Here is a 26,991-nt window from a genome sequence, read left to right as displayed (position 1 = left end):
AAATCAGAGATGCCCAACCCCCAAACACACCTGAGAAGAACTCAACTCTTCCAGTTCTCAACCACTCAAGGCAGCACGCATGCCCTCTCCCATCCCGCGGTCGGGAAAATGCACGCCATGAGCCGTGGGGGGACTGTCCCATCATGAGCATTAAGGGGATGAGCCTTGCACAGAAGAGAGTGGCCGAGGCTGTCCTTACCATACACGCTGTGCTCCAGATGTCAGCAGGCGTACTGTAACCTGCCCCTATTAAAACCTCTATGGATCTGTACTGACGCGTCTGGATGTCTTCTGTGAAGTGTTTATGCTGCAAGGGAACACACTGCATTACCAGGGAGGAAAACAGGTGTTAAGAGCAGAAAATGTCTTCTAATATATGATCACGAGCAAAATGTTCTAGAAAGAAAACTCTTACTTACCACCCAACAAGCATTTCCCAGGTCGGCAATTTTAACTCTAATTTTCTCTGCGTTCCGCGGATCCAGGGGATTCACCAACAAGTCAGCCGCCCGGGTTTTTGCTGGCATGAGCAAACAGCAGGACAGTTAGTGTTGGGACACGGTGTCTGCATGTATGCACACAGTGCTTGCCGGCCACAGTCTCCTTTTCTAAACAAGTGATGGGATGATCACTTAGGCCTGGAACTCTGTAAGTTGACCTCAACAGAAATTTTAAATTCTTGGTCTTCATTCCTGGAAGATAGTTCATAAAAGAGAGCACACTGCGCTGCCCAGACACCTCCCTGCTCTGGCCTTGTCCTTTCTCCTTATATCCTGGCTTCCTTCACCTCTAGGTTGACCCTACTCGGCTCCCTTTCGCGTTTTTCTAGCCTCCCCTCACTGCAGCAGAGCCCACAGCGGACCACATCGAGTTCACCGGCACATCACCACGTGAAACCTGAAGGTAGTGAAGACATGTCCTGAGGTCCGATACCCCTGTAAGTGACACATGTCTACCTGGTAACCACCTCACCTGCCTCTCCTTCCACTTGGGCTGAGCACACAGACCTCAAAGTTTAGGTGATAGCTGATTCACAAACAGAGATGAAAGGCCACGACTAATCAGCTTGGGTTTGGCCCAGATTTAAACCCAGGGTGAACCCGAGAGAAGCTCAATGGCAGACACAGGGTCACCAGGCTTCCTAGCCCTCCTGGGCCAGAAAAGCTTCTCAGACAAGTCCAGACCACGCCCGTCTCAAGCACAGTTAACCAGCGGCAACTGACAAAGGAAAGCCACTGGGAGGGGCCCAGACAGAAAATCCTGAAGCGAGTAAGCGTCTTCAAACCTCCCCGCTGACCAAAAGCTTGGATTTCTAGAGGGGATGAGTTATGACCATGGCTCTTATTTCCTGTAGAAGTCATTCTGAAATGGTATTTACAGACTAAACCGAAAAGTCCACTCAACGCAGAACATTAAATACCCCTTCGTTCACTCAAAGCTGCACACTGCTAAAGCACACACAGCCTCCTTCGGGGACACCTGTGCCACAGAGCCCCGGGCTCAAGGGCACTCTGACTCCTGGGCATTCCCACACAAGGCCACCACGCTCACCTGTTAGCAGCACAGCAAGTAAGCAAGGCAGCCAGGAGCTGGGGCACCCACAGAGCTTCCCAACATCTTAACCCTCAAGACCCACTCCTCAGGCCTGTGGGTCAACGTGGACAGGCCAGGCTCATGTGTTCCCTTTTGGCTATCTGCCCTATGACCACTTTCTTCTAAGGATGCCCGTGTGCTGTGGGCTTCACCGAAGGCGGTCTGAGCTGGCAGAACAAACAGGAACTCACAAAGGAAGAGAAGGAAAGCAGAGACCCACATGAGGAGCAAAATGTTTATGGTGACTGGGGGGCAGGCAGAGAACAGAGCTCCAGGAGAAACATCAACACGCTGACCCAATGGAGAGGGGGCCGCACTAGAAATGGTCAGACGAATCCCGCATGTCACTCAGTCAAGGAGAGCCAGCAGGCAAGAGCATGGAAGCTGAAGTCTGCAGAACTGGGCTCCAGGGGTTAGAGCACTGATCTCGTGAAGTCTGTAGAATAGGATTCAAATCGAAGTTTCAACATCAACAAGTTATAAGACTCTGGCACGTGACTCAAATTCTGTGAGGCTCAGTGCTCCAGAAAGAAGAGGAAGGGGCCATGCTACCCTCACCCAAACCAACCAATCAACATAGGAAGCCAGACCACCCTCCCCCCAAATCCCAGACAGAGGCTTCCACCAGCCAGAACCAAAGCCCCACTAGCAGAGAGCAGAGGAGAAGCGAAACAATTCCGATCAACATTCTAAAGAAGAAGGGGCTGAAGCTCTAGTTCTGACTAGCCCAGAGTAAGTTGGTGCCCTAGGGTACTCGTGGGGAAGGAGGGGTCTGTGATCACCACCCATTCCCAGGTATTTATAAAGAGGTCTCCCAGGAGCTACATTATTCAAGTAAGTTAGAGGAAATGCACTGTAAAAAACACAGCATCGCACATGTTCAATATAGTTTCTTTGCATTTAACCCCTCTCATTTATGATCACTAGACAAAGTCTCTTTGGTGACAGGTGGTTATCCTCCCGGTTCAGTTGGTCAGCAGGGACCCTGCTCACGATGCCTTCCAAGTAAGAGGGAATTCATTTCAGAACTTTAACTGGTGAAGAACACAAAGCAGGCTTTTAAAGGAGAATCAACTTGCATTTCTGACTTCCTTCTCTCAGTGTGATAATTCCCCAGGCCAGGGTACTTGACTGCAACCCTCAACAGAGCCTATTTAAACACAGGGACGCTTGTGCCTGCTGTGTCCTCATACCAACTTCGCTTGGCCCAGGAACCAGCCGGCTCCTCTGACTACATCATCACTGCAGTGGCCTCCCACAGCCCTTCCATGTTCTCCGCCTCTGCCAGGAGGGGATGTAAAGTGGGAAGAGAGAGGTGGGAGAGGTCATTTCAGGAAGGACTGGAGCTCTCAAATCCTCTCTGATGACCTGGTATCTGAGGGACACTGTTCATTCCACGTGAAGCCATCTTAGAAAGGAGTGAGATGGCAGCGTGATTCCTGAGTGACCACGCAGCCGTCCCCATTCATCTGCAAGGTGCTGGGCTGGGCTCATGCTCTTTATTGTACTTTAAAACGTCCTCACAGTAGAGGTGTGGATACCCTGTCGATAAGTGGCTCCAGTGCCAGGCCCAGGAAGGAGCAGCACTGGGAGAACTGAATGCCCGAGCCTGGTCCATTCATTCACCCAGTATGTACCGAGTCCCTTCTGTGTACTATCCTGGCACTCAGAACAGCATGAACAAAATGTGTAAGGCTCCCACCACATCCCAAATGAGGAAACTCACATGTCAGTAGGCAATGAAGTAAATAAAATGGTGGAGTCACATGCCATGTCAGAGAAGAAAGAAGAAAAACAAAGAAAGGAGATGGGACGATGAGGGTGTGCAGGGGACGTCTTTCCAGAGACGGTGATGTGTGAGGAGAGGCCTGAACAAAGGGAGACGCAAAGGGCGAGAGGCTCTGGGCAGAGGGCCACATCAAGTGCGGAGTGCCAAGAAGCAGAAACAAGCTTGCATGCTCGAGAGCCATGAGGAAGGAGCCATTGTGGGAGGGCGGGGCGGGGGGGGCAGTGCCAGAGAGCGAGCTGCCGGAGAATGGGCTGCAGGGAGCTCCTGAGCTTTACAGAGTGTGATGCCTCGGAGTGTGACTCTGAGTGGAACAACACTGGAGGTCCTGGGGAGAGAGCGGGAGGGAAGATGACAGGATGTGCTTTGAAAAGCTCTCTGGACTGCCCCACAGAGGACAGGCCGGGCAGCAAGAGTCACAACGAGGGCAGCGACCCGGATTGCTGCCTCAACCTTCAGTGGCCACCCAGGCACTCCAGGGAAAAGTCCACACCCTTCCACCTGGCATGTAAGTTCTCCCTCCACCCTTTCCTTCTGGCCATCCTCTTCTACTACGCCCTGACGTGTGTAAGCTCTGCTCTAACGACAAGGACCCACCAACTCTGAACACAGCCTTCTCTGTGGCCTCATGGTCACCCAGTGGTAGGGGGCCACCTGGCCGCCCTGGACCCTGCCCCTCCCACGCAGGCGGCTACCCATGGTTGTCGAACCAACACTGAGGGCCTCTGGACCAAGAACTGGATAATGAAATCCTGAACCTGGTGTGTACCTTGAATTTTACAATAGTGGTAAGAGATTCGGATCAACATGAAAAACCGGCCTCGTATTTCTCCCTGACAGGACACTGACGCAGCAGAAAGGCTGCTGGGGACGGAGCGTGTGCCAGACAGAAAATTCTGGTGCTGAATGGGAAAGGCGGGACCGAGCGGAGAAGAGGAGAAACAGCTATCAGGGGTCTGCTCGTTACTCCGTAAAGCGCTGACTGAGATGCCGAAGATACAAAGATAACGCACATGGCTCTCAAAGAGGTCACATCCTAGCGAGGAGAAAGAGAATGGAAAAAACGAGGGTTCAGCTAAGAGAAGCATGAGCAGTAGGTGAAGAGGGGAAAGGCAACAGGCTGGCTGGAGAGACCAGTCAGGGCCTGTGTGGAGCTGCCGGCTGGCAAAAGAGTGAAGTTGGCCAAAAAGACGAACCATGGATCCCAAGGAGGAAACGTTTCGAGCAGTAGAAAAAGCGTCAGCAAAGGCGCAGAAGCATGAGCAAACATGCCATTTGCACACAGACACTCTTCCTTAGATCCCGCAAATAAGCCTGGGAGAAGCTATTATACTTGTGATCGTGGAATTCTCTCACCGTTTACTCCTTTAATAAAGAATGTTTGCGTATCCACGTCCACAGAGACATGTTTATGAATTTTACATGCTACTGTTCCTATATATTCTGTACATGATAAAAGCTTAAAAAAAAATTAAGTCACGGAAGAGATTATGCTGAGTGAAATAAGTCAAGCAGAGAGAGTCAATTATCATATGGTTTCACTTATTTGTGGAGCATAACAAATAGCATGGAGGACAAGGGGAGATGGAGAGGAGAAGGGAGTTGAGGGAAATTGGAAGGGGAGGTGAACCATGAGAGACTATGGACTCTGAAAAACGATCTGAGAATTTTGAAGGGGTGGGGGGTGGGAGGTTGGGGGCACCAGGTGGTGGGTATTGTAGAGGGCACGGATTGCATGGAGCACTGGGTGTGGTGCAAAAATAATGAATACTGTTATGCTGAAAAAAATAAAAAAATTAATAAAAAAAAAAAAATTAAGTCACAAGAACCACTTGGAGACACACTGACTCCAGCCTGGGGCAGGGAGAGTCTGAACTGGGAACGTGGTTCCGGAAAGCAAGGAAGCGTGCAAAGAATGACGGGGTCGTGTCAACAGGACAGAAGAGACAACTGGAAGAGGCTCGTGTGGCCCAAATTTGGGACAGTTCAAGCATCAAACAACTAGAAGCTGTAAATGATTACAGACATAATCCAAAGTGTTTATCAGGAGAACGAAGAATCCACAAGCACATGCATGACAGGAAGGGACATGTGAGAGGTGGCAGGGCGGGAGGCTCGCCTGGAGAGAGTGTGAACAGCCTCACCTTCTCCATCTCCTCCATCAGGCTGCTCCTGAGTTACAGCATTTCGTAACAGACCAGTGACCCAGCAAGCAAGCCGTTTTCCTGAGTTCTGTGAGCTGCTATAACACGTTAACTGAACCTGAACCGGCTGACATGGGCATCTCCGAGTCATGGCCCATGGATCGAGAAGCACAGGTGACAACATGGGCTTGTCACTGGTGTGTGAAGGGGGTGGGAGTGTCTTGTGGGACGGAGGTCCTTTTTTTTTTTTTTAAGATTTTATTTATTTGTCAGAGAGAGACAGAGAGAGAGTGCACGCACCCACAAAGGCAGGGGGAGCAGCAGGCAGAGAGAGAGGGAGAAGCCCCCAGTGCAGGGCTGCATCTCAGGACCCCGGGATCATGCCCCGAGCCAAGGGTAGACACTTAACCAAATGAGCCACCCAGGTGCCCCTGGGACTGAGCCCTGCATCTGTGGGATCTGATGCTATCCACAGATGGTGTCAGAATTAAGCTAAATCGTAGGACACCCAGCTCGTGTCAGAAAAGTTTCTGGTGTAGGGAAAATGGCCTACATACCCATTAGGTGACCAAAGGTGTCAGAAGTAGTGTGTGAGAGCGAAGGAGACACACAGAAGTGAGGCTTTCCCTCGATGAACCCACCTTCCATGTGAGAGCATTTTATAAGCACCTTTGAAGAGTTCTTGATCAGAGTAAAAGTAAAAAGGAACAGGGTATTCCATCCAAGTAAGAAAAAAAAAAAAAAATAACCCACATCCTTAGGACAATTAGCTAGAGCCAATGAGGAACACAGATGGCTGTGCAGGTCTCCCCCCTGCTGGCCTGAGGGGCTGCAGGATTCCGTGGGCTCTTGCAGGGCTGGGTCACTGACGCGTCATGTGGTAAACTCTCTTGTCAGCAGAGGGAGCAGAGGAGGTTTCTGAGCCAGTCCTCTGCGGGTTGGAACGGAAACCATCCGTGATGCCCCGGGTTTGCTTACTGGGGCCCCTAGCATGACACCGGCAGAGCCAGGTCATGTGGCATTCACTCTCAAAATACGGGTTTGACAGAGGTCATCATCACATTAAAATCCATGCCACTTCCTCTAAAACGGCTTTAACATTTCAATAGCAGAGTTCTACAATCAGGAACAACCATCAAAATAAAATAAGAGAATTTTTCCTCAATACAGACAAAGAGCAGGTGTATTTTTTTCCCTGAATACAAACGAAATGAAACAAAACCCAAAAACTAAATACAACCTATCAGATGGAAGTAAAAATTAGGAACAACACACTCTATAAAAGCTACAGTACGTGTAAGCCGCTGGACTGGGAAGGTTTTCGCAACCATAGATGTCACTAGTTACAGAAGGAGTAACAGAAGCTCTGAAACGCGACTGATACTCAGAGAGCGAGAGAGAGCCTACGTGGCACCGAGTATGTCTGAAATTACACCACAGATTCGGGAGCAGAAACACGAGAACGGTTAATGCACACGTACATGATGTGACCATCTCCAGCCGATCCCCTTCACAGCGTGTGTCAAGAACACGACACCCAGGCCACTGTAAGCAGACACTGGTGGGGAAGGACACTTACTTTTTGGCAAATCTCCAGTGCTGGAGGCTGACACCGTCCGGCTTCTGTCGTGGGATGGACTGCTTTCCTCAGGCTCGGTAAGTGGGGATCCCTCGGAAAGTGCAGAGCCACAAGCCACAGGTTCTAAGGGCCCAGAGAACAACGATGTGGAAAACTCCGGAAACTGTGACTCGGGAATTTTATGCCGTCCATTTGGCAATTCACCGTTGAATTGTTCATAGGAGCTGCTATATGTGTAATCGCTTTCTGCATTTGGCTCATCGAGGTTATATTCCTCAGGATTTGGGCAATCTTCTTCTTCTTCATCTTCATCATCCAGCTGCTGTTCCAGTAAGAACGGGCCATTCTCAATATGGCCATTGGTTTTGGGGGATTCTATCCACGCAGGGTCTGTGTTGGTCAATTCCTGTTCAACATCGTCTTCATCTTTCTCAGTGTTTTCTTTCTCGGTGTCTTCTTTCTCTTCCTGGTCCTCAGCCTCACCTTAAAAAGTTGATGGGTTCAGAATCAGAATGTGTCACTCTCCTTAACACAGTGGCACTAAGCACATACTTCCTCCAACAGGAGACCATTTTGAATGTACTTAATTTAATATACTTAATCCCTCCACCCATCCCCCGCTCCTCCCCGCTCCAAAGTAAGCTCTACACCCAGCATGGGGTTCTCAAGTTACATGCTCCAGCGACTGAGCCAGCCAGGTGCCCCTGGATTTGCTTGATTTATGTACTACAGAGCAAAAGGCCTCTTGGCTGTCAGGGTAAGATCTTAGGTTTTCTAAATCTTATTTTTCATTTAGTAAATGACTGGCTAACTCTTATTAGGAAAAAGATTTGGGGAAAAATGACTATTTATAAATAGAGGTGCCTTTCCACTTCTACCCTCTCCTCTACAACCTTCTGAAAATGTCCGTGGGTACATTACTGTTAGGTTAAAGGTTAATTACAAAATAAAGAACAATCATTAGCACAATCAAGACATGGTGTCAGACTTTCTCCATTTTTAAAAAACTATTTTGAAATACTAACATATTTCTGGCATTCATTTTACAAATGAAGTGGCAGGTGGTTTGGTTTCCCATATTCCCCAACCGCGAGCTGATAAGAATCACCCTCGCATGTGAAGGAGGAGCACAAGTGAGCCTGTGCGGCGACCCTGCGGGAGCCCAGGGAGGGAGCTGCAAGCCCTATACAGACTGACCATTGTCGTTGGTGGGCTCGCCCTCGGCTGCGTCCTCTAAGCCGGCAGCTTTGAGTTTGCTCTCTGGGCCGTACCCATCGTCCTGTTCATTGGAAGGTGCCGCCAACGTGATGTTTTCTTCTATTATTTTCCTTTCGGCTTCTCGCTCCAATTCTTCTATTTCCTGCAGGCGCTTTTCCAGTAACTCAGCCTGCCTTTTTTGCTTCTTCTTCAGTTTTTTCTTTTTGTTCTTAGATATTTTTCCTATCTACATGTCAAGAAAATGCCACAGGTCAGTCTGCCTCTTGGGGAAGCACTACACAAGAGGTCCAGCGCCAGCGGCACAGCAAACACGGACAAGTCCTGTTTCCTCGGGGCTTATTCGTGAACACCAAATGACCAGACATGACAGCCATGTCGTGCTTGGGGTTACAGTGAAACCAGAAAAAACAAGCCTAACATCAAGTAACGGGGATACTAGCAGGCCCTGCCCTCAGAAGGACACAAGGCTCCCTTCCCAGAAGTCTGTTTCAGTTCAACTTTAAGAACAGAAAATGCTGAGACACTCTGGCCTTTGAACAAGCACCACCTCCGGCAAGTTCTATCTCCCGCTACCTCCACACAAACTAACAGTATGTCCTCTCCTTCCTGTCGTCCCTGACTCTCTGCCTGCCGACACGGGTGTCCTGCTCTGTCTACAGCACTGCTGGTGTTTGGGTCTCACACGCTGAGCTGCTACCAACAGCCAGGACCGCAGAAACGGTCAGCCATCAGCACACCAAGTCAAGGAGAAAAAGACAAAGCCACAGGCTTGGCCTGCCTCCGATCAGGCCACATGACTGGGCAAGTGCTAGCAACGACAGTCTCCAGTCTTGCCACAGAACCAATCCTCAAAACGAGGGGCTCAGACCACCACAGGCCTGGAGGCAACAACTTGGCACCTCAGCAAGCCGGGTGGCGTAAGTATCACGACTTCCTCTGGTCCTGGGACTTTCATTCCAAAGCTCAATTTCTTGACATTTCCTTTCAAATGCTTCTGGTTCATAAAGCTCTTTCAAAATTTCGCCAACTCAAGATCTACGTATTCTATCCTCTACTGGAGCTGAGCAGGTGGAGGGACACGGGGTAAGATTTCATTCCAAGTAGCTTGTTTCATACCATACACAGACAATACTCTTCCATACTTAACTACTGGCTGGAAAACAAACTGGGAGTATAAGCTTCAGAAAAGTAGGTATCTTAGAGGCAAATCGGAAGTAATGTTAAGGGTTTTAAAATAATCACACTTCAAGCTCTATCTAGATCATGTCACATTTCACCAGGCTCAGCCAACGGCATCCCAGAAAGTGCACAGGGAAAATGAAGATCAAACGTGGAAAAGCTCGAACGACACCAACTCTAAAAATCACAATCACTTCAACTTACTGAAATAGCAAGTCTCATAGATTCAAGGATACACACAAACACGCCTGTCTTTTGCATTACTATGTATTAAACATCTACAATTGAGAACATAACAAAACAAGGTATAACCATTCCCCCCCAAACCACCTTAAATGAAAAACTGTTGCAAAAAAGCAGAGACTACTGTTGTAACTTGAAAAGCTCGGTAAGGAACAGCTGCTTCTGACGCAACGGTGAATACAAGCGTACAGGTAAGTACTTACGGGCTTTTGCTGCGGAGCCGTACTCACTAAAACAAAATGAGACAAAATGAATGTTTAGAGGAAAACAGATCTGTATCTTTACACAGGTAACCTGAATTGTAAAATGAAAGCAATTATTGCCTTTTAATGGCTATCCAACATCAAAGGAGCTAAACATCAGAGCTTCTTCGTCATCGAGATCTAAAGAAAGCTGACCCAACTCAAATGACAGGCTCTGAAAAGGCACAGCAGCCGATGTTCCTATGAAGGCACATCTCTTATTTATCAAAAATTAAATACCCACTCATTTCAAAACAGGTCAATCCTAAACTCTGACTGGTAACTTAGGAAAACAGATAAGAGTTCACAAATGTCACATAGTCATCTAACTAAATTTGTTTTATTGACAATAAAATGAACAGTTTAGGAGATGTACATCTGTGTTTGAAAACTAGTTGGCAAGTCTATGCAGTGGAAATAAATAAAATATTCTAGAAATGCCATGACTGGTCTTTGCGGGCATCTTTAAGAAACAACCCCCTAGTGGGAAACAAGACGAGGAGGCAGTGCCTCTCCTGAGAGCCACGTGAGTCACTCGACCATAGCCCCTCAGCGACACACTTGCCTGACAACACACCAGGGGGCAGGCAGATCATGTGAAGAGATGGCGAGAGTGATCCCTGCGTCCCCACAGCCATTACACTCCATCAAAACCAGACGGAAAGCTCTAGATGCCGATACTCAAGGCAGTTGGCCTTCTCCCACCCTTGAGTCTTTTGTAACCGATTCCAAACCTCCAGTTAGACTCGGATCGATGACTAACCAGAAGCTAGGAAGCATTCTAACAAACCAGAGAACAGTTCTGAGGACTACAGGTTGCCACAAGCAAGCTGTTACTGTGCACCCCACCACAGACGAGTGCGCAGCATAAGACAATGTTCCAACGTAGATGAAGCAGCTCGTAAGATTTCAAACGCTCTTTCAAGGGAGGATAAAGTTAAGCCACTCAAATATTAAAGCAGAATTTAATTGGGGCATCTTCCTTTTCAAAAAAGGTCTCGTGATGTCTAGCAATCAGACTCTTCCAAAAGTTCCTACGAGGTACACATTTGACTCAATTGCCTTCAGTGTGCAGCTCCGCCAGCTCTCGATGCCCCCAAACAAACTGGAACCAGCCAGCTTGGTGCCCTCACCTGCAGACCCTGAAGGAGGAGGAGCACCTGCTTTCTGCCACTCGGTGGCCTCGGCTGCCATTCTTCTCACATACGCGTCATCCACACACATCAAGATGTTCTCTGGCTTTATGTCAGTATGAATGATCTTGCACTTACTGTGCAGATAATCTAACCCCTGAAGGACCTGGTCGGAGTAAATCAAGAGAGGACAGGAGTTATTAATACCTTCGTTGTTCAACATTTGTAAAATCGGCAACATAATCACGTGGCACCAAATACAACAGACATGAAGGCTGCTTCGTAAAAATCTGCCCCGCCCCGGCCCCCAGAGCAGCCCAGTACCTTCCCATGAGCTACTGATATGCATCGTTCTGGTGATTCTTTACGTTCATGGGAGCGAGCACACCTGCACATATAGTTTGTAACAACTTTCTTGAAATGTAAATTACATACGATTCACGATTCACGCTTTCTGGTGTACAATTCAATGGTTTTTAGATGTGCACCATCACCACTATGTAAATTAAAACGTTTTACCCACGGGCAGTCACTCTCCCTCTCCTCTCAGCTCCCAGCCCTAGGCAACCACGAGTCTACTTTCTATCTGCACACATCTGCTGGCTGTGAACGCTTCATATAAACGGAATCTATAAAGTGGTCTTTTGTAACTGGCGTAACGTTGTAAAGGTCTGCCCCCTGCATAGCGTGTACCTCCTTCTGCTCCTGTAATTGCCCAGTAATACTCCACTGGCCATGCCGCATCTCGTCGAGCCGTTCAACTCATAGGTATTGGGATCGTTTCCCCTTTTTGGTTCCTATAGAGAGTACTGCTCTACACATTCATGTAGGAGTTTTTGTGCACACACACATTTTTATTTTGGGGGGGGCGCATACCTGGAGTACAGCCGTTGGGTCACAGGGTAACTCTGGTTTTCTACAGCGGCCGCACCCCATCACATTCCCACAAGCAACGTAGGAAGGTTCCACCCTCCGCGTCAAGGCCTACACTTTGTTATCTGTCTTTATTTTAGTCACCCTAGTGGGTGTGATGTGTGATCTGCATCTCTGTGATGTTTAATGATGTGTATGAATTTTTAATAGCACAAGAAAGGAGGATTAAACAGCTGTGGAATCCAGACCACACAAGAGCACCAAACCCAAAGAAACTGCTGGACCAGAATATCCATGAAAACTAAACCCACAAAACTTACAGAGTGCAGTGACCTAGATACAAGGTCACAGTATTTCTAGAACTCTTTCTGTTAGAGAGGAATTCTTTCAATTCTTCCCATCAACAAAAATATATTTTTTAGGGGTGCCTGGGTGGATCAGTGGGTTAAGCCTCTGCCTTCAGCTCAGGTCATGATCCCAGGGTCCTGGGATAGAGCCCCGCATCAGGCTCTCTGCTCAGCGGGGAGCCTGCTTCCCCCTCTCTCTCTGTCTGCCTCTCTGCCTACTTGTGATCTCTCTGTCAAATAAATAAAATCTTTAAAATATATATATATATATTTTAAATATTCCCATCATGTTCCTGTATGTTATAAATTCTATATATAATATTTATATATTAAATATTAGCAATTAATAAATATCATCATAGGGGCGCTTGGGTGGCTCAGTGGGTTAAAGCCTCTGCCTTCGGCTCAGGTCATGATCCCAGGGTCCTGGGATCAAGCCCCACATCAGGCTTTCTGCTCAGCGACGAGCCTGCTTCCCCCCTCTCACTCTGCCTGCCTCTCTGCCTACTTGTCATTTCTGTCAAATAAATAAAATAAAATCTTTAAAAAAAAAAAAAAGAAACCAAGATGAGCATGGGCATAACAAATAAGTTCCTAGTAAACACCAAAAGAGTGAAACAGATAAAACCATAACAACAGAAGGTAAAGCACTTTTTTTGTTTTTTTGCCTGAAAATTATTATTTAATGTTTGCAATGGTACTGCGATTAGAACTACTAAATTATGTTTAAAACATCAAAGGACAAGGAAGAAAAATTCATTATACGTTTCTATAAAGAATTAGGTTATAATCCAGATGCCTTATGTTATTCACTGACATTCATACATCTTCTTTGTTCAAAATGAAATAATATGGGGAATTTTTATATTTGAATAACAAGAGAGATTCCGAGAACTGCAAGAAATTAATGGACAGGAACAGTAATGATTTCTAACCTATGGAGGTAAAGGAACAAGATTTTTGAGAAACTTTAAACAGCTTAAAATTATTCCAACTGAAATTGCATTTCAGTGATCAAATATTAACTCAAAGTAAAAATGTCAGCATCTTCTCACTACCATTTCATGCCTGAGTCACTCCTATCTTTCCAACCTGAGCTCTTTTGTGATGGTCTGGTTGTCTTACTGTGTGGGAGGCTACACAAGTAAGAGTTAATGTGATCCAGCATCCAGATGTGTTCATGAGTTCCCAATGAAAAGCAGGCACTTGAGATGAACACAGTGTTCTCAGCAAGAAGTTAAGGTTCCAGATTTTTAAAATATTTGCGATTGCATGCCACTGGGTTACCTTTCCTTAAGAAGCACAGCTTATAATGTCTAATGATGAACACAGATGAAGAATGGACTGCTGAGACAGATTAAGTATGTTAATTAAGATAATGCAAATCTTAAAGGAAATAACTGACAGACATAGCACAGTGTGGTGTTAAAACACAACCCTGGGACTCACCCACTCCCAGACTGCGGCTACATCATGCACTCACTGGGCAAGGTCCGCACACTGTCTGAGCCTCCATTTTCACATTAAAAAATGGGAGGAATGTAGCTACTAAGTAGAAATATGGTAAGAGTTACTCTATGGAAAATCTACAAAAAAAGAAGGTCTAGCTCACAGGATGCTCAATAATGGGAGAACTGAACTAAGTCAAAACACTTATATTGACATCAACAAAATAACTTTAACTTTGCTAAGTCACTTATTAAACTTCTCTGAGTCTCTTTCTCCCACCTAAGAGTGGGCTATCCCTGATAAATTCTGTGGTACATCCCAGCAATGAAATTCTGACGCCTTAATTTAATTCCGAACTATAATTTTTTTTATAAAGTCTCCAGATGTAGACTAAAAAGAATGGTTATTCTGAAAAATAGCATTTCTCTTCTCAGCCAGTGAAGTTTAAAGCAATAAAGCACCCCAGAATCCAGAATAAACAGTAATGATGGGCAATCTCATAACCATTTATGCAGAATAACTAAGATGATGCAAAATAAGAGAAAAGCAGTGAATCAAGCTTCATGCCCAAGGATAGAGCTCCTCTTGCAAAATCTGAAAAACAGAGTTAAAAGGAGCCTTTACTCATTTTCTGTGTTTCGTGCACTTGCCAGGCCCAGTATATTTCTTTCTTGCCTAAAAAAACATACTTCGCCTCATCAGCAGGAGGCAGCAGAGGCTGCAGAGAACCCTGCCAACCGGCTGCTGGAATCTAAGCCGCCAGGAGCGCTGAGACCAGTCTGAGCACAGCCGGGCCTGGGGCAGGGCTGCATCTCATTTAGAGGAGCTGGATCACACCCTCGGAAGCAGGGGCCAGTTCTATGAAGTTGGACGGGCAGGCTAGCAGCCTATCAGCGAAGGCAGAGCCCAGGCCTGGGAGCCAGGAGCCCCCAGTTCTGCTCCAGATACTAACTAGCTATGGCTCAAGCAAGTCCCCTTCCCTGATCTCAAATTCATCTGTAAAGTAAGGGGTTTGGTCAGACAGTCCCTTAGGTTTCTCTCTGTACACCCATGAAGATGGTGGAGATGGTCTGCTGCTGGTGTGAGTGACATAAAGCTGCTCCTCTTGCAGCACGCTACAACAGTCCCATGATGCTGCAGATACAACAGCAAGAGTGAGCTGAGAGGAATGTGGGAAATTCCCTCAAAGATCTCTTCTGGGCCCTGCTCACTCCCCAGAAAATGAAGCTTCCTTCAAAATCCTAAACTGTAAAAAGAAACAGAATGAGAGCAGCTTTCTAAATTATTTTCTGACTCTGGTCACCACATGGGGACTTTCTTCCTTCCACACCTGAACAAAGGACACGGGGCGAGGAGATTTGGCCGGGCTCTTACTCTATAAGGCCTTACTATGCAGCGGCCGGGCCAACAGGCAGCAGGAAGGGCTGGCCCACGCAGGAGCCCTTCGACAAGATACTAACACCGGGTGGTGTAAAGGAAAGCACACCTGATGGTTCTCCTCAGGCCTGGACACTTTCTACTAGGAAAGCTAAGGCTCCCACTGGATTTCTTTTCTTCACTGAACAGACACGAGGTAAACCCTACAAGCTGATTCTGACAATTCTGACAATCAACCCACTGAGCCACCCAGGCGCCCCCAATTCTGACAATCAAACTGAATGGGGAAGTGTAGGGATCCCCACTCAGTGGAAAGGGTGGGTGTGCACGCACACACAAGTTTCAGTGGACACTGTGCTTGTCTCCTTTGACACAAAACAACCTTCTACCCCGTGTTCTTTTTTTTTTTTTTTTTAATTTATTGATAGACAAGTAGGCAGAGAGGCACGCAGAGAGAGAGGAAGGGAAGCAGGCTCGCCGCCGAGCAGAGAGCCCGATGCGGGGCTCGATCCCAGGGTTCTGGGATTGTGAGGCAGAGGCTTTAACCCACTGAGCCACCCAGGCACCCCTGCCCCATGTTCTATTCTAACTCAGGACTACTGAGAATCCGTGAAAAAACCCTGCAGCCGTTCTGAACGTGGTTGGAAGGAAAAGAGAAAGCCTCCGTGCCCTGTAGAGGGTGCCACAGAGCGCTGCGCTGGGAAAGAGGCTCACCCCATTTCATAGATGAGATCCCACCTTCAGAGAAAGATTCCGAGTTAGGACAGAACCATATGTACCACCACAATGAACATAAAAATGTTTACCAACTTAAAATTAATCTTCTGTTCTATCATTGATTCCTGGCTCAGTGATCATAAATTCACGGGTAACTAGGAGCAGGGACATAAATGAAATGGTCAACAGATACTCAGTGTAGACAAAGGCATTCAGTGCTAACAGTCGACTCATCCTGCCCAAGCAGGGCCCGGTTCTTCATCCGCCCCCAGAATCCCCGCCCCACAGAAGCGGGGTGTGGAAAAGCACTGCATTGCACAAGCCCCCTTGGCTAAACAGCACAGCACATATTACCAATTACAAATCACTTAGTAAGTAACACCTGATGACTATTCTTTTAAATACTCTAATTGCTAGTTCTACTATTAAGGCAAAGAATTACCACAAACAGACCCCCAAAGGCACACTTTTCACAAACACATGCTATCACCTAAATGCTCCCAGGTTTTTCCATGTAGACGTTTCACAGGACCTTGCAATTGAGAGCATGGGTTCTGGAATTACATCACCTGAATTCAAATCAGCGCTTCAAAAAGAGGGGTGTCAAAGAGTACTGTCAATGCTAGTGATGATTACAGTTATAGAAAAGAGTAGTAAGAATTTTTTTTTAATATATTTTATTTATTTGTCAGAGAGAAAGGGAGGGAGACACAGAGAGCAAGCACAAGCAGGGGGAGCAGCAGGCAGAGGGAGAAGCAGACTCCCTGTGTAGCAAGATCAATGCAGGACTCGATCCCAAGACCCTGGGATCGTGACCCGAGCTAAAGGCAGCTGCTTCATGGACTGAGCCACCCAGGCATCCCAAAAGAGTAATAAAAATTTAAAAATCCAGAGCTACAAGCTGCAACTGCTAGTTTTTCCAGTACCATAGCAAAGTCACCAAAATCAGGGCCTTGCCCTTACCAAGAAGCCACTTCCTTTCTTCCTTTCACATTCCTATAAAGGGTAATGAACTAAACCGTAAGGTTTTATTTTATTTTATTTTTTTTTAAGATTTTATTTATTTGACAGAGAGAGATCACAAGTAGACGGAGAGGCAGGCAGAGAGAGAGAGAGAGAGAGGGAAGCAGGCTCCCTGCTGAGCAGAGAGCCCGATGCGGGACTCGATCCCAGGACCCTGAGATCATGACCTGAGCCGAAGGCAGCGGCTTAACCCACTGAGCCACCCAGGCGCCCCTAAACCGTAAGGTTTTAAAAAGTAAAATATCAGCTACCCCTTCAACGTACAAGCAAGTCAAAGCCAGGCCAAGAGGAGAGCAGCATGTAAAGAAGCCGCACCTTCCAAGCTCCACAATAAACATGGCCAACACGAGCACCCGTCTCTTCTCCTGGATGCAGAAGGAAGAGCAAGACATGAACCAGACCTCACTACAGCCAATTTCAAAAGCAGCACGGAAAGCTGGAGGTGAACAGACTAACACAAGCCTCCACGCCTGAGCCAGAGCAGCCTGGGAGAGGCCGCACAGAGCTTGCCAGACACCACCAGCACGGGCCTCTCCCCCCCGCCCAGCACAAGCCACCAGGACTACACGAGGACAGCTCAGAACTGACCAACGGACTGACAACAGTACATGGGAAACCCTGAAAAGACAGATGATTCAATTATGTCATTACTTTTAAAATACAAACTAGGGGTAATGCTGGTCTACAAGCCCATAAATCACAGAAAGTGAGCCATTTTGTAGAATAAAAAGAGGAATGTATACTGCTTTCATTTAAGTAAAGAGCATATTAAAAACATTCTTTGACCACCTCTGGCACGAGGGAAGCTCCAAAGAGACACAGGAGTCACAGAGAACTCATAACTCCAGAAACCCGCACGCAGGTGGGGACACACTGGGCACTTCACGCTGGTCACCACGCTGGACGCTTAATCCACAGTCCCTCCGTGTTAATTCCACAAATTACCTATTACCATCCCAGCTTTACAAAGGAGAAAGCAGGCTCACAGAGGCTACATCACCAGAAAAGGGTCACAAAACAGTACATGCCAAAGGTATAATGTGAAGTGAGGCCTACTGGCAAGGCACCTAGCAGGGGTACCTTCCCCTATCCCAGTGGTTTTCTCCCAAGAGGGAATTCCACCTCCTCAGGAACACCCCACAAAGTTGAGAGACCTTTAAAACCATCACAGCTGGGGTGGTGGTGGCTGATACAGGCATCTAGTTGGTTGAGGGTAGGGGATGCTGGTGAAGATCCTACAAGACAGATCCCCACAACAAAGAACTGTCCAGTCCAAAATGTGAGTAGTGCCGGGGCTACGGGGCTGCGGCCCATGCAGGAAGATGCTGTGATCATCAGGAAAGGCCCAAATGGAAGTGCAGGTAGACTGAGGCGGCAACAAAGAGCACTCCTAACCGGGGCAGTGTGGGAAGCCTTCATCATGGAAACAGGCTGAGTCTTTCAAAGCCTGGGTAGAAAAGAAAGGGTGGTATTTTCGGCAGCCTAAGACAAAAGAAATGATCAAAGATGTGCAGCTAAAAAATGGCCAGGTGAGTACTTCCTCTAAAATACGTACAAAATGAAACCAGTAAAAATTCATGAATAAAAACTCAGGTAAATCTGCATGTATTTATAAATGCTTGGGCATCTTTGAACATTCATAAGAGACTGGTAACTTGGTTGTCTCTGGGTGAGAAACTGGGTGCCAGAAGGACGTAACCATTTAGAACACTTACATGCATTACCTATTTAAAAGATTTTTAATGGGAAAACATTTACCTGCCAGGAGATAAAAGCTGAATTGGGATTTGCAAGGGGAAATATGGGCTGATACCAGATGGCAGAAAACCTTAAATAGTTTCATAGGAAGAATAGTGATTTAACTTTTACTGGACATTAGGCCAAGTACAATTCTAAAGGTACCCTATGCTGCTTGGCAAATGCTAAAGGTAAAACCTCCATAGCCAAACGCTCTGGGTACGAATGCCCATTCCACAGCTTACTACTTGTTTAAGTCCCTTCCTGACTGGGGGAAAGTTAAACTCTCCACACCTCCATTCCTCTTCTGTAAAATCAGAAGGGTAAAAATACCTATTTCATAGAGTTACTGTGAAGAGTCAACGGATTAAAATTTGCAAAGTACTTACAATGCTGCCTGGCACATACTAAGTAGCACTGAATAAAAATCTGTGATAATTAATAGTAGCATCCCTTTACATGTAACAACAATTGTACAAGGAAGGTATTTTTATTATTCCCATTTTATTCATGATGAACTTGTGGCTTAAGGAGGTTAAGGAACTTAGCTCAAGTTCCAAGCTAGAAAAGGGTACATCTTGATACCAAAATTCGTTCTCCCACCACATGTAGCTTCCTGAAAGCAAACGTTAAGCTTCAGACAACACGCACTGGAAAGCCACTAAAGGTTTCAAAGCAAAGTTTTGTTTTGGAAGGTAATTGCCAATGGAAAGGAGATAAAAATTGGCACAGGGAAATGGAGTAGGGATGCGCAGGCATCTGGGAGAGTCGAGAGAAGCCCATTAAAAGGTACTGGCTGGAGGGCTAAGGGTCTGAACTAAGGACAGTGGTGCTGGAAAGGGAAAGACCAGGAGTAAAAGGCACAGCACAGGAGGAAAGGAGGGCCAGGCGACCAGTGAAGCATGGCAAGTTACAGACGATGGGGGACTGGAACGGGGTCAGCCACACCTGACTTCGAAGACAAGGGAGGCCACATAGTGACAGAGTATTAGAAAGCTGGTCTACCTTGTCTGTTTCAGGAAGCACTGAAACTGTGAGGTCTATTTATAAAGGATTGTCCCGCTATTACCTAGGAGTCAAAAGTATTGAATCCATAGGCTGTATCTAAAGAAATAAAGGGAATTCCAGGTGATATAGATTATTAACTGGATAGATAACAATTTACTACTTTGAAAGTTACAAGTTTAGGGAAAGAACTCCAGAATCGACATCTTTCTTACATAAAATTAAAGGTGGGGTCACACTAAAAGCAAAACTTCTAAATATTTCCTATAATAACTAAGTACAGAAAATGAAAAAAAAAATTTTTTTTAAAGATTTTATTTATTTATTTGACAGAGAGAGATCACAAGTAGACGGAGAGGCAGGCAGAGAGAGAGGAGGAAGCAGGCTTCTTGCTGAGCAGAGAGCCCGATGTGGGACTCGACCCCAGGACCCTGAGATCATGACCTGAGCCGAAGGCAGCGGCTTAACCCACTGAGCCACCCAGGCGCCCCCATGAAAATTTCACTTTGAATTTTTTCTAGACCAATGAAATGCTATAAGAGCTCTCAGTGTATGTGAATTACACACTCATTAAAATCATTTGTTCATTGGGCAAGGACCCATGAAAATTTCATTAAACTCCAACAATTTCATCTTTAGATTTACAGACTCTTTCACTTGCTGAGAAAGGCCACATTTTGTTTCCCCGTTCAGGAACACAAAATAAGTATAAACAGCTCATCTGCGAAGTCATGTCCTTTCAGTGCCCAGCGTAAGCTGTGCTGTGGTCAGTGACCTCAGGCAGCCACAGACAGCTTTCAAAGTACCAGGTTCCAGGGGATGACAGACCTAAGTGAAACAGATGCGAGCTGGGGTTTCTCAAATTATCTGCTCTTTGTTAGAATCTGTAAATCTTAATATTTTCAGGATTTATCAAGAGATAATTAAGACATTTTTTCGGAGTTTTAACAAGATGACTTTTTAGAGTTCAGAGTTGCCACTAATAGTTATAAATACCAAAGTGTCATTTAGGTATCAAAAAATTCCAATAAAGGTTAAATGCCATCGTTAAAGGGAAATTGTTTTTTGGTTTGAGATATTAGCCATGTTAAAATAATAAGTTAAAATGCTACTATCTAAAATCTAAAAGGGAACAGACAGTATTATTAATCCAGAGCTGGCCACAAGTCCACAAAGGGCATGTGCATGTACCCAACATAATATTGTGCACAGAATAGGATTTCCCTGGATAAGCCAAGGCAAAGGGCCTTTCTCTCTCCGGCCTCTCCTTTCACAGGACATGTATAATGCTAAGAGACAAGCTGCCAATTTGCAATGCAAAGAAACAAAGATAAATGACAACACTCAGGCTAAGCAATGCTACCTATATACAATTTCAAAAGCAAAATCCAAGATGCTTTCACAAACCAATTTAAGCTCCAGAATCTTCATAAAATGGGTTTAAAAACCTAGTCCTGTGCATGTAAATACCATCTGTGGAAGGTTATTTTGTAGGTGCCCAGCACTTGAATTCACAATTCTTTAATTGTGAATCATTCCCTGATTCTTTTCCTATGTAAGAATTGTAGACGGAGGCCTGTGTTTTGGGTCTAGAAACCTCCCCCACCAACCCCAAGCACCAGCTTAAGCTCTGGACCTAAATGGGCAAGGGATGGGCGCCAAATCACCCAGCCCTTTCTTGAGCAAACCAAGTAAACCCCCTGATATATCACTTACTCTGCAGAATTGTCCATGGCAACTGTCCATGATACCAGAACAGGTAATTCAGAATAAGTCGTATCCACAACTTTCCTAATGTAGGCTATAAGGGCAATGAGGAATACAGACTGATGTATTCCATGCAGAAAACTGAATCTGGTAAATTTTCTAATTAGGAGATCTTCCACATGTGTAGACTTTCATTCTATTAATCTTTGCTGGAACATTGTCCCTGAACCAGACCCCAGCTAAAGGTTTCCTTCTGTGCAGGCAAATGAACAGAGTAAAAATCTAACATAATACTCCATATATAACTTCAACATTCCTTATATTATCTTTCATTTAGCCTCCATCCAAAGAGACATAGAAATAGTAAAAGAACACAAATCATCTATTTCTTCTGAATTATTTTCTAAGGAACTAAGTGGGACATTTCACAGTAATGATATTAGATAAAACAATTTCTCAGCATGCTGTATCACTTACCTTAAAAAAAGGTCAGTACACCAAAAGAAATGCATGCCTGACATTTACATACTGCCCTCTGTACAAGACAGGATGGCACATGACTAAATACCTATAAAGTTGACTTAACAAGTTCAACATGTTACGCACTGTACTATACACGTATGTATTTATGAAACAGGGATTATATTTATACGAGTGTGTGTGTGTGTGTGTGTGTGTATTTAAGAACAGGAGCTTTCGTTGAAAGTCGAGCCAGTTAGGGAGGAGAGGATAGGGACTGCCCTCAGAACCTCACCTGCCGAATGATACTCTTCACACAACGAACTGGGAGGCCTTGGTAGTTGGACTTGATGATCCACTTGAGGAGATGGTGGCCGAGTACTTCGAAGACCATGCAGACATCTGGGACATGGTAAAGGATCATCCAGATACACTTCCTGGAGTGATGCAATTACTCAAAGCAGCAACTTTGTGGCCCTTGGTAATTTTTTCTTTATAAAATACAACATCATGGGCACCTGGGTGACATAGTCGGTTAAGTGACCCTTGGTTTCGGTTCAGGTCACGATCTCGGGGTTGTGAGATCGAGCCCCACATAGGGCTCCATGCTCAGCACGGAAACTGTTTGGGGTTCTTCCTCTCCCTCTCCATCCCGTTCTGCCCCTCCCCCTGCTTGTGCATACCTGCACTCTATCTCTTAAAAAACAAAAACAAAAACAAAAACCACTTTAAAATGCAATGTTACTACTATCAGTAATAGTGATCATGTGCTGTTTCTCACCAAAATAAATAGATCTAACAATTCCTAAGTACTTATATCTTCTATGTTTCTCAATGTATGCTCGTCAAACAATGTGCCTAGCCCCACACAGAGGTGGCCACAGTGAACCCAGGAGCTGGAAGAGCTTTCTGGCATCACACAGTCCCAAGGTGGTCTGGCCAGGATGTAAACCCACACCTCCCTGCACTCATGCTCATTTCAACACCCCTCCCTGATCATCAGTCGTAATGAAAGTGAGCAAGGCTGAAACCTCATAAAAACTAACTGGGGGGGACCCAAAAAACTCTGTCTTTAGGCAATCAAGGAGGACACTTAATTCCAATCCATGAAACACTTTTATATTTTATATATTTTATAAAAATAGAAATTTAAAAAACACAGTGAAGATACTTAATCTTTTCCTTCAATAGTATCTTTCATTGCAGAACCAGACCAACTTTAATACTCTAGGCAGTTTTCAATAACATAGGATCACAATATAAGACATGGCACTTAAGACCCACTTACAGGGGCACCTGTGTGGCTCAGTTGGTTAAGCGACTGACTTTGGCTCAGGTTATGATCCTGGAGTCCCAGGACCAAGTCCAGCATCCAGCTCCCTGCTCAGGAGGGAGTCTGCTTCTCCCTCTGACCCTCCCTGCTTTCATGCTCTCTCTCTCTCCCTCTCTCATTCTCTCAAATAAATAAATAAAATTTTAAAAAGATCCAGGGACGCCTGGGTGGCTCAGTTGGTTGGGCAGCTGCCTTCAGCTCAGGTCATGATCCCAGCGTCCTGGGATCGAGTCCCACATTGGGCTCCTTGCTTGGCGGGGAACCTGCTTCTCCCTCTGCCTCTGCCTGCCACTCTGTCTGCCTGTGCTCGCTCTTGCTCCTCTCTCTCTGACAAAAAATTAAATAAAATCTAAAAAAATAAAAAAATAAAAAAATAAAAAAAAAGATCAAAAAGAATTAAATCTATGGAATCTGAGGTGTTGTTTCTTGTTGTTTTAAAGATTTTATTTATTTATTTGACAGAGAAAGACACACTGAGAGAGGGAACACAAGCAGGGTGTAAGAGTAAGAGTAAGAGAGGGAGCCCGATATGGGACTCGATCCCAGAACCCTGAGATCATGACTCAAGGCAAAGGCAGGCGCCCAATGACTGAGCCACCCAGGTGCTCCTCTTGTTTCTTTTTTTTAAATAGAAATCTAGTCTGCTGCAGACTTTCTGGGACTGTGACCCACCCAAGTCCATCACACAAACACATTCATGTTATTCATACAGGAAGATTTAAAATGGCTCTGAAACTTCTTGAGAGTACATCATTCGTCCCTGGAAGCCTACAGATAGATTATTAAAGCAGGTTAGTTGATTTAATATTCTCTACAATATCTGAATCTACCAAATCACATCATCACAATAACTGTTGCTTTAAATACTTTTAATGAAAATTTAAAAAAGAAAACATTTCTACAGTGGAGAACATTATAGACTTATGTATAGGTAATCTAAAGCCAGAAGTTTCTTACTATTTCCCAAATCATCATTAAAAAAGGCAAACTAAGGATTAGCATTAGTAAAAGACAGAGAATCAAAGGCCAGAATTTCTAAATTATGACCTAAATCTTCTTCAAAGCACTGACAACCTGGATTATAATGGTTTCCTAGCATCCTATTTAATGGTAAAAACAGCCACTGGAATATATATACCCCAAACACTCCATTTACCTATATATCAGGTAGTTTCTCCAAAGAAATCCTGTCAGCTATCCCAATAAGCTGCCTTACAGAACTGATCCAAAGAAGAGGGGCCGCCCTGCCTGCCCATAAATAAACAGATTCAGCAGGAGACTAGTCAGAGGATCAGCTCTTTCTGTATGTGGAGGTGGGGTGGGGGGGACTGGCACCTGAGTGACTCAGTTGGCTGAGTGTGTGACTCTTGACTTTGGATGAGGTCGTGATCTCTGGGTCTTGAGACGGAGTCCTGCGTCAGGCTCCATGCTCAGTGGGGAGTCCTGCATGAGATTCTCTCTCTGTCTCCCTTCACTCTTAAACTTGCTCAAAACATAAATAAATCTTTTTTTTTTTTTTAAGTGGGGAAAAATGCACTCAGCAACTAGCAAAAATAATCTTGAGGCAAAGGTCAAGGTGACACTAGCAGGCATTGGTACTTACTAGTAGTAGCCTCTAGTCCAATCTCTAGAAGAAATACAGAACCTCCCTCAGACATACAGGGTATGAAGGAAGTGGCTCCCCAAGGATTAAAGCTTAGGAGATGCAGAAACAGGGTGCCATTCTGGGATCTGAAGTGGGAGAAGGCTTTGTCCTTGGGCTTCTGGAGTTTGACCAGGTCAAATACCAAAATGATGGATCTGATCCAAACATGGTAAGATGATGATCCTGGCTTTTGACACACTGATCTTTGCTCCCTGTAGTCTGTAAAGATGACTATAACCCATCTTTCTCTACTCTCCCCTTACACATATGTAAGGCCCTCCCTAGCTTGGTAGTGAAGGTAGAGGGGCTGTCTGTAAAGAGCCCAGTACCTGTGCAGTAAGGATGCTTAAGATGTTATACAACCTCAGAGACACCAGACACGAAATGGACTGGTGGCAGTTGGGGAATTTTTTTGGCATACCATTTTATAACAATCTGCAATGATATTAGAGGCTTTATGTGGACATTGATACAGCAAACAGAGGTTTAAATAAGCTTAAAATATTTCCATATTTTAAAAGTAAAAAGTCATTAGGAAGAAAAGGAACTGTCAATAAGGATACGTATTCCATTCATGCCTGAAATCTTGAAGTCATCAATTAACTGTACTACCATGTCTTTATTTGGGTCAGTGGGATCACTTTCTCGAACCTATGGAAAGAAAAATGAATTCAAGAACAGAACCATTTAGGACCAAAAGTTGTTTCCATTATAACCAACCAAAAACATTTTAGCAAAAGTGATGTTTTTAAAAATAAAAGATTCAGTATTTGAACATAAAAATCCCTCTGTAAAATTTTAAGTCATTAATTCTTCTTGCATTATTCACATTTTTGCAGTACTTACACATTTGAGCAATTTTATTTCATCCAAGGCTGTCTCTGTATAATGCTGGGCACTTTTTACAACTTTCATTGCAACAAATCTTTTCCCCCTTAAAAAAAAATTTAATATTATCAGCAGAACTTATCATTATAATAAAATCGATTCAATAAATAGAAACTTCTAATAACCTTCCCTTTAAAATAGTACTTTTCAAACTGTGTGGCCACAATTAAGCAATAGGCTAATGGATCAAAACAATTTCTTTTTTGCTTTGTTTTTACCTAATAAAAGGTGGACTAGAAAAATGCCAGAGTTCATCATACAGATTAAGGGTAATTCTTATTTTATAAGACCTGTGTTTTATTACACACACATACACACCATCTGTGTGTGTGTCCTGGGTAGGAGCTCGGTTTCAAACTATGGGGTCATGACTTTTTTACGAAAAAGTCAGAAACCACAGGTTTTAAAAGCCTATACGTTATTATTTTACATGTGAATATTTTTCTGATGTGGATGAATTACCACAAGAACAGTATGTCTGACATAATGCTATTTCAATGAATAAGCTTCAGATATAAAAGCAGAAAAAGTTAATATATTAAGATAACACACAAGTGAACTTCTTACGGGGGGCCATAGCGTGCAGGGTGGTGTCTAGCTGGGTGAGGCAGGCCTGTGCTAAGTACTATACATACCACAACAGAAGTAGGTGTGCTCCTCAGCCATACCTGATGATAAAGGTTGAACTAGACCAGAAATCAAATGCACAAATGACAAAGTACACTTACTGCATATCCCAGCACAGCCAGACGGTTGAGAAGTGTCCCCATCCTAGCTTCCTAATGACATGGTATCGGCCATTGAAGAGGTCTCCAATTTTCACTGGATGGTAGCCACCTTTTATTAAAAAAAATTTTTTTTAATTTCAGAGAAATAGTAATAAAATCTCTTCCTTTGTGTCAGTTTTTCTTCAAGATTTTATTTATTTTTAAGTAATCTTTATATCCAACCTAGGGCTTGAACTCAAGACCCCGAGATCAAGACTTACATGCTCTATTGACAGAGCCAACCAGGTACCCCCTTCAGTCAGTTCTTGATACCATTTAAGAAAGCTCTAAACAATAAAATCAGATCAAAGTATGTTTAATAATTAAACATTTTTCTCAAAAATATCTTTCATCAAGACAAAAATGTCCTTTGCCTTCCTATTACGCTTTCTGTTCGTTCTGATTTAACTCAGAAAGACAACATGCCATTCAGTACCCCATAACAATAATTTCGGGTTTGTATTTAAGTCTAGGTATACATAATATGCACACACCAGCTTGCTACCTTTCCACAAGTCATCGTCTTCTCTTTTAAGCAATAAATTCA

At 44.8% G+C, this 26,991-nt stretch overlaps 1 protein-coding gene across 13 annotated transcripts in view; it reads right to left on the bottom strand.

Moving 5' to 3' along the window:
• Positions 1–26,991, bottom strand: part of SRPK2 (SRSF protein kinase 2) — a 254,374-nt gene that overhangs the window by 16,718 nt on the left and 210,665 nt on the right. For all 13 annotated transcript variants that reach the window (XM_047695777.1, XM_047695783.1, XM_047695789.1 and 10 more), the window contains 10 exons: positions 26,406–26,514; positions 25,636–25,723; positions 25,353–25,440; positions 22,107–22,213; positions 11,118–11,283; positions 9,946–9,971; positions 8,300–8,546; positions 7,103–7,585; positions 420–520; positions 200–307 (listed from right to left, as the gene is read on the bottom strand). In XM_047695777.1, coding sequence (XP_047551733.1) covers positions 200–307; positions 420–520; positions 7,103–7,585; positions 8,300–8,546; positions 9,946–9,971; positions 11,118–11,283; positions 22,107–22,213; positions 25,353–25,440; positions 25,636–25,723; positions 26,406–26,514 — 1,523 coding nt within the window. The remainder of the gene's footprint in view (positions 1–199; positions 308–419; positions 521–7,102; positions 7,586–8,299; positions 8,547–9,945; positions 9,972–11,117; positions 11,284–22,106; positions 22,214–25,352; positions 25,441–25,635; positions 25,724–26,405; positions 26,515–26,991) is intronic.

This window comes from Lutra lutra, chromosome 11 (genome assembly GCF_902655055.1).
Source record: "Lutra lutra chromosome 11, mLutLut1.2, whole genome shotgun sequence".
Taxonomy (NCBI): Eukaryota; Metazoa; Chordata; class Mammalia; order Carnivora; family Mustelidae; genus Lutra; species Lutra lutra.
Note: the sequence above shows the minus strand (reverse complement) of the source record. Positions and strands in the feature narration are given on the sequence as shown.